The sequence below is a fragment of the Ovis canadensis genome, chromosome 1, assembly GCF_042477335.2.
Source record: "Ovis canadensis isolate MfBH-ARS-UI-01 breed Bighorn chromosome 1, ARS-UI_OviCan_v2, whole genome shotgun sequence".
Classification (NCBI taxonomy): Eukaryota; Metazoa; Chordata; class Mammalia; order Artiodactyla; family Bovidae; genus Ovis; species Ovis canadensis.
Window position 1 is genome coordinate 179,288,848 of NC_091245.1, and position 14,067 is coordinate 179,302,914.

Here is a 14,067-nt window from a genome sequence, read left to right on the forward strand (position 1 = left end):
TCCGACTCTGTGTGACCCCATAGACGGGCAGCCTGCCAGGCTCCCCCTTCCCTGGGATTCTCCAGGCAAGAACACTGGAGTGGGTTGCCATTTCCTTCCCCAATGCATGAAAGTGAAAAGTGAAAGTAAAGTCGCTCAGTCATGTCCGACTCTTAGCGACCCCATGGACTGCAGCCCACCAGGCTCCTCCGTCCATGGGATTTTCCAGGCAAGAGTACTGGAGTGGGGTGCCATTGCCTTCTCCGCATAGCAACTCTAAAAGGTTTTATTGGTTGTTTGGATCACAGAACAAAATCCTGTCTCTAGTGTTGATTTGTTTCTTTGTACCTTTTCAGTGTTTTTTGTTCTTACTTCCTTTGTTAATTAGTTGGTCTACTAATGTGCTTAGATCACTGAAAACAAGGACCAGATCTTTCTTACTTGTGCATTTCAGGAACACTAGCAGAACAGAGTATGGTAAACGGTTAAGTTCTTAATAATTAAATAATGGGTGACTGAGTGAATGAGTAAATTAACTTTGAAAATCTGCTTAACTCAAACTATAGTACTAGTTGAGTACCTGGGTTTACTTCACTTTTTATCTTCTTATCTTAATAAAAATAATTTATGGGCTGAAAAAACACTTTCAAAATAAAGACTTAATTGGTTCCTCCTCACTCCACAGTGGGATATACCCTAACATGGAAAAATGATGTAAAACAGTTTACATTTAGTTTCATTGCAATGAATAGCTTTAGAGTTCTTACAGTGAAATTTTATTCCTGTTATACTTCATAGAGTAATGTGTACACCAGATAGAACCTTTTAGCCTAATTAGTATAAAAATCATTTTAAAAGAGTTATTATTGATAGCAAAGATGCCTTGGTTTTTACTGTCACAGATGCCTACTTTATGAATAAAATTATTTTGTAAGAAGACCCTTGTTGGTGCCTTAGAAGTTAACCATCTTTGGAATATAGTGCAGTATAAATTTATTTGCTCAATATTAAATGTTACTCTTTAAATATGTTACAGAAGGTGCTAAAATATTGTCATGTACTAAAGTGATGACTTTCACTATGTAAATTATAGATACATCATGTGTGGATTCATAATTCACTGAGAATTATTTTAATTCTTTTAAGACTATGGGTATGTTTTTAAATACTTCTAATTTTCCAGTTTTCTGAATATAATTCTTTAAAAATCAATAATTTTTTTCTCTTCTTCTCTCCTATTCCCTCTAATATGTTAGCCTAGTTTTACTTATATGACTTGATATTTTGAAAGAATGGGTGTTCTAAATGGGTGTTCTTTATCTGTTGGTTCATCTCTACTAAAATGAAAATTCATAACTTACATGCTTTTATTTCATAGTGAATTTTACCTAAAGGATGCTGATTCTTTCTCTTAACAACTGGAAAGTGTAATATCTTACTTAAATAGTTGTCAGTGAATAGAATCTGAAGGTATTTAATTTCATGCTCTTTAAAATCTAGGTTAGATGGACAGTGGCCTGATGGTTTATTGGCTTCAGACAACACTCTTCATTTTGTCCATCCACTGACTTTCAATTATTCTGGTGTTTATGTCTGTAAAGTGACCAATTCGCTTGGCCAAAGAAGTGATCAAAAGGTCATCTATATTTCAGGTAAGTTACTATCTACTCACAAAATAAATTATGTAGATTATTTCTATAACAACAGTAATAACAGTAGCACTGTGATGGAGGCAGTAATTTGTACTTGTGAAGATACGTATTCCTCAGTGTGAGGTTTTCCAAATAATCTAAAAGAGATGTGATAAAGTAACTCTACCTGAAATTCATATATAAAGTAGCATTCCATGACTTAAAAATTGTCAAAATGTCTACACAGTAACTTCATATACATTTTAAGACCTGTGCATATAGCTGATTTTTCAGTTATAATATGACATATAGTCTGTACCTTTCTAGATTCTTTTGTATTTATACCAGAAATAAATAGGGGATTTTTTGTTTGCTTTTGGCAGCTATTCTGCACACAAGTGTCTTTAATAAATAAAATATCCATTTTGATGACCTTTCTTATTAAATATCATCATCACTCAATATGAGATTATGCCTTATTGAGTTACTAAGAGGTGAAGTGGGCATGCTACTGAAAATGTGCCGATCAAATAAAATATAAGATGTTTTTTCTGGTTGGTCCATAAGCCACTAAGAACTTAGATTTTATGCATTTCATTTGTTTCACTGTGAATGTTTTCATCAGTTTGAGTATAAATTTGGGTTTTTACAAAACATAGTTGGAGCTAAAAATATATTTTTCCTGGGTGTGGCTATAAATAACAGATTATCAGTGGAATGCTTATTTATAAAGATGATATAAAAATTTTAAGCATCTCCTTGACTATAAGAATGTAGTAATCTTTATTTCTAACATGGAAAATGAGAGGAAAAAGGAAGAGAACCTTGAGAAATACAGGTTTGTATAGTAATTTGATAATAGGTATTAAGAGTTTTATCTCTGTTCAGTCTGAAACTAAATTTTTTGAAATTGAACTAAATTTACAGTGTTTCGAGTGTACAGCAAAGTGATTCAGTTTTATATATGTGCATATATATATTCTTTTTCAGATTCTTTTGCATGATTTTAGAGAAATTTTAAGCTTGCATTAATGTCACATTCTTTGTCCTCTGTGATCTCTTAATCTAAGAACAGTTCCCCATATTATTTTGCATGGTATTTATCACAGTTTGTAGTTGTATACTTACTTATTTATCTATTATCTGTCCTCATGTTTAAACAATCTGCATTTGCTTTATTATTGTGTTCTTAGCACTTAGTGCGTGGCACATGGTAGGGACACAAGTTTTTTTTTTTTCTTGTATGTATCTCACAAGCAGTTTAGAGTTTTGTGCATCTCTACCTAGTCTTTCCTGCCAGTAGCAGTGCTTTGATATAAATGTATTAGTGTATTAGTCTTATTTCCTTCCCTTAGACGTTTTTTTGTTAAAAAAGAAAAGAACTTTGAAGCCACAGGAAATCCATATTTTAAATGTAGTTACCTAAGGACTGTATACTTAATATTTCTGTTGTACAAAATTTGTTATGGGATATTACTTACAAATCCTAGGCTCAATGTGTTCTAATTTTGTAATCTTTTAAATATCAAGGCTCAATTTTAGCATCTTATCAATTGGTGATTTGCCAAATTTATATCATTGGTATTCTGGGTCCATTTCCCAGTACTGGTTACTTGTGTGTCCCACTGTCTATTAGTGACCATTAACCCCTTATGGGGGCTTCAGTGGTGCCACTAGAGGTAAAGAACCCACCCGCTAATGCAGGAGATGTAGGAGATGTGGGTTCGATTGCTGGATTGGGAAGATCACCTGTAGGAGGACATGGCAACCCATTCCAGTTTCTTGCCTGGAAAATCCCATGGTCAGAGGAACCTGGCAGGGTATAGTCCATAGGGTCGCAGAGTCTTACACGACTGATGCAACTTAGCACACACACGCAGCCCCTTATATGTAGAAGTATAGTTTGCATTCAAACTATACTGAGTTCCTCATCTTTCTTATGCTTTTTGCCATGAAATCTCTTCCTCTAGTAGTCTTTGTTTATCTTTTAGGTATTGGTATCTCTGTCAGTACGTTTGCTCAGGGCATGAAATCCTTTATACTTATTCTTGATTTTGATTTTTTTTCTCGTACCACACCCCATCCATCAACAAATTGGTCTGAACTTTCTCATTATGTTATATACAAAACCTTACCAATTCTCTACTTCCTTTGCCAGTATTCTGGCACAAACCATCAGCAACCCTTGCTTCTCTATAGAGGAGTCATTTAATATTCCTGCTCTTCCTGTCATCAATTGAGCAGCCAGATTAACCCTTTTAAAGGACATGCCGGATCACGTCAGTCCTCTACTTCAAACTTTTCATGGACTTCGCATTTTGCCCACAGTGAAAACCAGATGTTTACAGTGATTTGTGAGCTCTGTACATGTTCTGGTGCTAGATTATCTTTTTGAGCTCACCTCTTATTAATAGCTCTTGCTTGCTTGGCTTCAGTCATACCAGCCAGTTTGCAGTTTTTGAACCCAATAGGTACATTTCAGAGTCATTGCCTCTGCTGTTTCTGCTGCTGAGAATACTCTTCAGATATATTCATACCTCTTTCCCTCACTTCCTTTAAGTGTTTGCTCATATATCACCTTCACAACTGTATTTAAAATTGAAACTCCTCTCTTCTCACCCCTTCACTACTGTCTGTCTTCCATCTCTCTGCCTTATTTTTTTCTCTGTGGTACATATTACCACGTGATAGACTACATATTTGGTTTTATTTATATGCGTGCCTGTTTTTATCCCCACTGGAACATATGTTCTTGAACGCAAGATTGTTGTCTGCTTTAATCAATACTATATTCTGACCAATTGCAGCAATATTTAACACATAACAAGTGTTCAGGAAACTTCTGTTGCGTGCATGAATACATTTAAGAAGAAAACAGGAAAGGATAAAAAATTGAGAATCTGCCTGTATGTAATTTTATTTTTTTGGCAAAAGTCTAATGTAACGCTGATGATAAACTTCACACATTTTAAAATCAACTTCTACCAAGTCTTATAAGAGTGAAAACATTTTGAGTAAATATGAAAAATCAAATTAATTACCGCTAAATACTTCAGAAAAAGATGGCATTATACGAGATGGTTTTCTTTAAGTAATCATCAGGAATTAGACTTTACTTTTCTATCCATAGTCTTTAATACAGTATACCATGCTGAGTTTAGTTAACTCTGCAAGAGCTTCTTAGTTTTATCTAGTATCTTAGATATAAATTCCCTTTCCAAAATGGCTATTAAGGTCTACTAGTAGGCTTTTATCACAATAAAAGGCCATAACTTACACAGTGAATGATCAGAAAGTTAGTCTTTTTTCATTGTGAGTTATATGTTCTTGTTTTTCTCCAGGACAACATTTTTATCTCAAAAATAAAATTTATATTTTAAAATTTCATTACTGATTTTTTAAAATATTTGTAAAATGAGTATATCATATGACTGGAGACTAAAAGGTAACCCAGAATAGAATTATTAGCACTGAGAGAAGTTATTTGAAATTTTGTTATACATTTTCCCACGTTGGCATAATTTCTGTATATTCAGGATCCAAGATTTCAATATACAGATTTAGTTATTACTCATCATGGTACAATGACTCTGTCCAATACTGACTGACTGTATGAAATTGTGTTTTTCTAGTTGCTTTTGAGGTGGGTCTTTTCTTCTGATACCTCTTACTTCTCTGAGAATAGATAAGCAAATTTTCATGTATCACTTAAGTTCCCTCATGCCTTAAAAAAATCAAAGTATATTCCTGTGCAGATCTTGAATTTCAAATCAAATTCGTTTGATCCAGACATATTAAACACACTTAGCAGTCCTTAAATTTTATTTTATTTTTTTTACTTTTTTTAAAATTTTATTTAAATTTTAATGTTTATAGATTTTGTTTATTTAACGATTTAAGTAGTCTGAAAGAAAAAGGAACCAATTCATTCCATTTTTAACATAGTAATTATTAGGCTAAAACATAGCTACAGAGGTTTTGGTGGACTATTTGTTTTCCTATTTGGCAGGACTCAAGGGAAGTTGAGAAGTTGGATATGGAGAACTCAGAATCTACTAGTTTATTACATTTGTTATACGTTTATCACATTTAGCAAAGAATATTTTTAAAAATCTGCATTAATACAGAATGCTGCTGGGAAGGATTTCTAAATCTTGATAAATAAGTAGCTGTTAGTTGCCTCATTTCACAAATATGACTCTCACTGTAATTATCTTGGAGTAGAGCAAAATTGGAAAGCAGGAACAAATGTCTCTGTGAATCATATGTCTGTCTGTTGGTTAAGATACAAAATATAAAGTTTAGTAAGAGTCCCTTTTTCATGGAATTTATTGATAGTGAACCTATTCTGTTTTTTTCATTTTTTTTTTAATAGTTGAGATGGTAGGTTAAAAAAAGATTCTAAAACCACTGACTAAGAGTTTTAAATAGATTTTGGGGGGGGGGGGTTACTTTTTTTTTGTAGTTAGATTTTAAGAAAGCTGTATTTTGTTAAATCTCAGTTAAATAAACAGTAGATGTCCATTTGTGTTTACGTAAAGAACATTGCAAGTAGAAATAAATGTTGGTGGTTTTTTAAAGAATACTTCATAAAAATGTACAGTTATGTATCTTATGTTTGGTGAGAATGCAGGTGTACTATTCTGAGAAAAATACCATTTCGTTAAGAGCTATCACAAACTTAGAATTTTAAATTATTAATTAGGTAATTTGTGTTTTTGTTTAAACATGCTGATGCCCATTTATTATAATACTTTTTTCTTTGGTAATCATTATAAAGATGACATTGAATACGTAAAACTTTTCCATTAGTCCTCCTCAGAAAATAAATGAGTTATCTTATAAATGGTTAATTTTTAATATCCTGGTTCTGTGAGGTTGGATTGGATTATATGAGGCTTTACTACTTTTATAGTGCAAATGATCCTACTGTTCCACAATTTTAAGACTGAATTTATTCAGGTAGTGATTATGTTCTCACAAATTGAAACTCTTTGTTGATTCACTTACATATACTATGATAAATAATATTCACTTCAAGGTACTTGACTGGATTGCCTGTTATATTGGTTTACACTCATAGAAAATTACTTATAATGTACTTGTTACATTTTATACTGTACTTGCTAAATTTTTACCACATTCTGTACATATGGCATTCCGTGATGAAACCTGTTTCAGTAAGTATTTTTCTTTAGCTTGTAATTTTAGAATAACTTACCCCATGTAGATTTAGTATTTTTCTAACAATCACTTTTTAAAAGCTCTGTCAGTACCACTCATTTAAAAAATAATTATAGGAGATTATCATTTGGATCATTTTTTTTATCAATGAACAAATTCAAGAATTTTAAACTCATCCTTTCTTCAAACTCTAGCATTTTGTGTAACATGATCTGCAAATACCACTTAATTGATAATTAACCAATCTTTATTTTTTACTATTTATGTTTAGTTGCTTTTTAATATTAATGGCTATTTACTCTATAATCTAATGGCAATACACAGGGTCATTTGCATCTAATATTTAAGTATCATTAGAATGTTCTCTCTAAAATATTAGCTGCTCTTTTTGAGACTCCATCCTAAAGCAGTGTGACATTGAATTTTGTAGATATGGTTGAAATTTCTCAAATTTCCTAAATGTTCAGTTATCTTACCCGTGGGATATAGACATGATGATGATATTTTTATAACACTTTATAACATGCTTTTCTTTGTCTGTTAGTCTCATTTGATAATAGCCCATGATTGGCTAACATAGTATAAATACGTACTTTTTATTTTTTTAATCACTAAATAATGGTATATACTGCATACATGCTTTCTAAAATTTAAAGCATTTTCTTTATTTAAGGAAAATATTTTTGAGAGAATTATTAAGCCAACAGCTTATACTATGGCCACTTAACAATCTATAGTTTTTCATTCTTTTAAAGATAAGTTCACTTCTTAATAAAGATTAACTTTATTAGGTAAAGATGGATATTTAGAAAATATACTTGAATCTTTTTCATTCTTTTACTTTATTATTCTGTTACTTCCTTTTGCTAATGTACTGGCTAAGAAAATGTACATTTGAATGATTTGATTTAGTTTTTTGATAATGATAATTCTTAAGCCAGCTGTATAGTATATATATAACATTTAAATAATACTCTTCATTAAAAAAAAATTTTTCTTAGAGTACAGTATTGTGCTTAAACTTGGAATAGAAAATTTAGGATTTACACCATGCCTAATTTTTCACTTCCCTTATGTGATTGGTAACTGACTTAGTGTCGGTTTTATTATTAAAAAATATATATATGTATAGAAGTATCACTACCCTCTGATCTTAAATTAAGAATGAAAAACTATTGTTACTATGAATATATTTTCATTAACTGTGCTGTCTTTTCAACTTGCTGCTGAATCAGCCTGCATTGACATTCTTTGCCTTTCTGTGTCTTGTCTATCTTTACTTTTTCCATTAGATCCTCCTACTACTACCACCCTTCAGCCTACAATTCAGTGGCATCCCTCAACTGCTGACTTCGAGGATCTAGCAACAGAACCAAAAAAATTGCCCTTCCCATTGTCAACTTTGGCAACAATTAAGGATGACACAATCGGCACGATCATTGCTAGTGTAGTGGGTGGGGCTCTCTTCATAGTACTTGTAAGTGTTTTGGCTGGAATATTCTGCTATAGGAGAAGACGGACGTTTCGTGGAGACTACTTTGCCAAGAACTACATTCCACCATCAGATATGCAAAAAGAATCACAAATAGATGTTCTTCAGCAAGATGAGCTTGATTCTTACCCAGACAGTGTAAAAAAAGAAAACAAAAATCCAGTGAACAATCTAATACGGAAAGACTATTTAGAAGAGCCTGAAAAAACGCAGTGGAACAATGTAGAAAATCTCAATAGGTTTGAAAGACCAATGGATTATTATGAAGATCTAAAAATGGGAATGAAGTTCGTCAGTGATGAACAGTATGACGAAAATGAAGATGACTTAGTTTCACATGTAGATGGTTCCGTAATTTCCAGGAGGGAGTGGTATGTTTAGCAACCACTAAATATGACTTAATGTACAATGTTTCATTCATACTAGTTGATCATTTTCAGATTGTTCATACTTTTTCTTGGGGGAAGAATAAGCTTTTTCAACTTGATTTTCAAGCTTACTTTTTATATTCTGATTTGACAAATGGAAATGTAAAATCTGGGTTCAATGTATCTGAGCTGCTTTACAATTTTTTTTCAATGCTATACTACTGTCTCAAGATTTAAATTTTAATGCAGAGTACTTTATTGGTCTGAGGCACACAGGTAAGAAGAAATGTCAACATAAATGTATGACTTTTTGGTACAAAAATTAAAAGAAACAAAAAAAAAGGAAACTACCTTGGCATTGTGTATTAAATGTTTACCTAAGACTATATAATCTCAAGTATAATGTTTATTGAACATATACCTCTCAAAATTTATCACCACTAAATGATATTACATCTAAATTGAGTATAAAACTAATTCAAGAAATGTTTATATATATTTTTAGTATACAAAAAATTCAGCCTGATAAAACACCTTTTCTTTTCAAACATTGTTTTCTATGTTTCTATACAAATGGAATCTTTACCTCTGCATTTTAATGAGCCTTGCCATAATTACTGTAGAGTGGCTTTTCAAAGGTATTTTGTTGCACTAAAAACTGTGGTAGTAAACTCAGTGAACATGATGTGTGGAAGAGCATAATTAGCTGATCAATATTTTTGTCCAAAATACATTTAAGAGTAATAAAAACATGCCTTTTAAACATGATAATTATTACAATTTTTTTTTCATCTCTGGAAGACAGTGCTTATATTGTCATGCGAACGTTGGTACATGAAGTGGTAGTTTTGTTTTAATGCTTTATGTGCTAAATATAATAATAATGAGAAGATGGTACATAGTTTAATAGAATGTAGAGAGGGCATCACTATATGGAAAACCATGTAAACAAGCAAGCAAGCATTGGAGTACCATTTTTTAAAAAAATATGACATGTTTCAGACAAGAATCTGTGCAAAGAATGTGGTAGACCATCTTGTTTTAGTCATTTATTGATGTTGTTCAAACGGGTAAATATATATAGGAAAAAATAGGATAAACTTGGAAATTTGAGATTTAACAAGAAAAAAAATCTTAGTTATAGAACCAGTCACTAACACTTGCTGATGGATGTTGTCAAACCATCCCCTCTTTTCTCCTAAATGTTTGTATGTGTTTCAAGATTTTTGTTTTTCCAATTAAAACTGGAAACATCATGAGGTTTTTTGTTTTGATTTTTACATAATTAAGTTTATTCTTTCCAAAAATCATGCATCTTTTGCAAAAGAAATCTTTCCTAAATCTTCAAATGTGGATCTTCTTTGTGAGGTAATTAAATTGCTTCAGCAGTGGGATTCTATACAACTATAAAAATGACAACTATTTTGTAGCCCGTAGTGTATGTTTTTCCTGTTGATTCATTTGAAAAAAAGGACTGTAGAATTGCCTTTAGGTGTTTTGCCATGGAATTGAAATAGAAGTTTGTAGGAGAACCGTAAATTGACTTATTTTGTTAATAAAGACAAAGTAGTTACTTTTTTTTTTTGCCTTCTCAACCTACCCCTTCTCAATCCTCATCAGATCTCAAAAAAAAATATTTTTATAAAGCAAAGTTCTAACATGTTCATAGAATTTTGCAAGTAGTAAAGGCTTTAATCTCGATGATTATAACTTAGTTTATTTTAACTAGCAGTATTTTGTGGAAGTTTGAAATCTATCTTCTTTCTCTCCCTCAAAAGCTTAATATAACAGTAAAGTATTGGTTAAGGATACAGTTACGTAAAATTCGCTGATGTCTTGTTGAAACTATTTGTTTTAAATATAGCTTACCACTGGCAAATATTAAGACTCTTTGATCCAGATCATTGAAAGAAAAATTTTCTTGATAATACTCTATGATTGAAATGACTTTTAATTTAAATGTTAGCAATGATATGGCCATAGAAAGATGAGTCTAAAGCTTTTTTTCTTTGGAAGATGTAAACTTGTGCCTTTTTATTTTTTTTAATCAAAATCTCATCTTTGGAACAGTGATTTGAAGTGCTATATGAATTTGAGAAGAGTAATCCCATTTAGAATATCATACAAATCTCCATTTGAGTCTGATCTGAAAGAAGTTAGCAGTGTTTCAGGAGCTGTGTTTTAAAAGTATAAATATCTACTTAGTAATCGTGAATTTCCTTTTAAATTGTGGTCATTGTGTGGTTAGGGCTTTTTGTTTAGATTTTGTTGGTTTGTTTTGTTTTTGGCAGTAGAGGGTGACATGGAAAACTGCAAGTGAGTATTTGATATATTCTCTATCCTTAATCCAAAGCATTTAGCAAGCTAAAAGACTTCAGAATGTTAAGAATCTACGACTAATGCTTAAGACTTTCTGAAGCATTGCACTGTTGTTTATTAGAACTTTATGTATGTTTACTGTACATAGAGACTTGTTTGTAAGCATAGTCATATTAATAAACATTTTGTTAAATTAATTTTGAATATCAGTAATGTACACAGTTGACTGATGAGTTGAATTCCTACTCTCTTCTTGGAAAAGATGGCAGAATAGTTTTACTATATTTTGGCCATGTTTATATTTATTACCTTTATATTTGGGCTGGTTTTTCATTTTTGTATTCACTTTAGGGTTTTCTTTCACACTGGTTAAAATACTTGCACAGTGGAGATTAATTCAACTCTTTTTCCCTTTTTTTCCATTTTTATTGAAATGTCTTGAAACTTTAATAGGATATAGGGGTTAACTTTAAAAGTGATATTTGAGAAGTACTTTATAGTTGAAAGATTTAGTATTTTACCATGTGCCTGAAAGGTTTCCATTTGATAAGTCTAACATTAAAGAAATCGTTAAGCTTTTTCAGTAGTAGTATTGCTTCTGATAGCCATAAATAGGAAAATTTTATAATGGTATCCCTGGCTGAATGTTTAGCACAAGAGGCTGTAGGAAGTATAATGTATACATGCAAAAATTGAGAGAAATGTAGCAATATTAGATGTGAAAACATCTGATTTGAGTTTGATTTTGCTTTTGGTAAATACTGCTAAAAACAAAAGTATGAACAAGAAGTTATTAATGTGTGGAAGTAATCAATGTAAAGTATAAGAAAGAACTGGTACCCATATTGATTTTTTAATTTTAACGGGAATTATTTATAGATTGAATTGTTTTTCTTATTTACTTGTTGATGTATCATCCATAAAAAGCTCCTTTCTTAAATTTTTGGTATGTTGGGATATATTTAATTTTTATTTGTACCAGGGATTTTTTTTTAATCAAGTTACTTATCCAGTGATAGCCCCAATAGCTGCACAACAAATCTTTAAATAAAAGTTTTTTTAAAAAAATTCTTTAGAGGCATATTTCTGTAACAAACCTGTGGTTATGGATTACCTTCTTTGTTTTCAGAGAGAGAGAGAGAGAGAGAGAGAGAGTGTATGTATGTGTCTCTGTAACCTAGTTCCCTTTAATTAATGATGTTTTGTGGAATTAGAAATGAATTAATGTCTCTTTCCAAACAAAACCGTACCAGGTAAAGGATACAGTTAAATAAAATTTGAGGAACCATTTGGGTATGTTAACCATTATAAAATTTACTTTTAATTAAGCATAGAATTCCTATCTCATATATACATATAATCAGTAACATTCCCCACAGTCATAAATTGTCTTATCTCTTTAGCCCTAGCAGTTAAAATGTTTTAAGTGTTTTGCTGTGACTTTGACATCAGTTTTTTTATATATTAACTTTCAGTTTGGAATTAACAAATTCCATAAGATATTTTTTAAGTTGGCATTTAGTGTTTTTACTGTATAGCTTAGTAGCTACTTCAAGTAGGAATAACATTGATTCTTATTCTTCTCCTTGTTCCTTATTTCTGACCTTTAAAATTATAACACAGGGACTCCCTGGCAAGCCAGTGGTTTCGACTCTGTGCTTCTACTTCAGAGGGCTTGAGTTCAGTCCTTGGTCAGAGAACTAAGATTACACATGCCCTCACATGCTGCATGGTGTATACAAAAAAAATTAAAAAAAACTTGAAAGCCCAAAATACTTAAACCAAAATAAAATTATGATACACTTTTCCTCTAAACTTTAAACTGTTTTAGAGCAAGCAGCACAGTTTTTTTTCCTCCCAAATAACATACAATTTGACTGAATTAAGTTTGATTTCATTCTTATTATACCAATAAAAATTCATGCACAAAAGAATCATTGAGTAGTGTACAAAATATACCAACTTTTCTGTCTTTAGATTGTTTCTATTAATGCATTTGTTTTCTTCTGTTATATTCCAGTAAGCACTGTTTTTTTTAAAAAAAAGTGTATCTACTTTGAATTGAGTAGTGATAGATTTCCATCAAGAGCTTAAAACCAAGAATTGCTTACAAAAGCTTTTGCTATATACCTACGCTTGGGATCGTTTCTTTTCTTGAACCTTGATAATAGTTTTATCATGTTCATTTCAATTTCTAAAGATAAAACGATTCAGTTTTGTGATGTTTTATTTTACTTGCCTTGGGTTGGCCACAAGGCTCATTTATATTTTTCTGTAAGATGTTGCAGAAAAAACAAGAATGAACTTTTTGGCCAACCAAATAACTGTTTATTCTAGCTGGGTACTGTGGATGAAACCTAGTGAAAGTTTAGTAAAGTGTAAGTTATTCTCAAAACTTGAGACTAATTCAAGACCTCATTCCCTTTCATGCATAATATTTCTATATAGACATGATACCCCAATTTTCACAGTCTCAGCTATGAGAAACATCTCAGGAAAAACCTAGTCTTGAAGGGACAGTTTGATTTAAAAGTTAGAGGTAACAAAACCTAGAGGCTTTGACTTTTTTAAAAAATTATTTTAAAATATGTAAAACTAAGACAGAATAATGAAATGAATGTTCATGTACCTGCTTCAGTTATTATCCATTCATGGTCAGTCTTGTTTCATTTAAACTCCTGTCTGCGTAATCCCTCCTGCCATTATTGTTAGTTCATCTGTAAGTATGTCAGTCTGTAACTTGAAAGATAAGGAATATTTAGGAAAAGTAATCACAGATTCATTACTCTACCGAAATGAATCATTCCTAATATCAAATATCCAGTTACTGTTCAAATTTCTAATCATCTCTTTTTACAGTTTCAGCTAGTAAGCAAATATGATCCATACATTGGTTGGTTGAAATGTCTTTTAATCTGTGTGTTCTGTATGTGCTGTTTCCCACTCTCACACTTCTCTCATGCAATTTTTTGGGAAGAAACAGCTTCATTTGTCCTGCAGTTTTGCAGTTTGGATTGTGCCAGTTGCTTACACCTCTTGCTTGCATCTCTTGACCGATCTAGAGCCTTGATAAGATTAATGTTTAATTTTGGGG

General features: G+C 31.5%; 1 protein-coding gene across 2 annotated transcripts in view; it reads left to right on the top strand.

The window, feature by feature from the left end:
- NECTIN3 (nectin cell adhesion molecule 3) overlaps window positions 1-14,067 on the top strand; it is a 120,780-nt gene that overhangs the window by 56,507 nt on the left and 50,206 nt on the right. The window contains exons 5-6 of one of the 2 annotated variants that reach the window (XM_069552940.1): window positions 1,480-1,631; window positions 8,087-12,765. In XM_069552940.1, the coding sequence (XP_069409041.1) occupies window positions 1,480-1,631; window positions 8,087-8,667 (733 nt within the window). In that variant the 3' untranslated portion in view covers window positions 8,668-12,765. Of the gene's footprint in view, window positions 1-1,479; window positions 1,632-8,086; window positions 12,766-14,067 lie in introns of those variants that run through there. The other variant, XM_069552941.1, reaches the window with a different exon arrangement.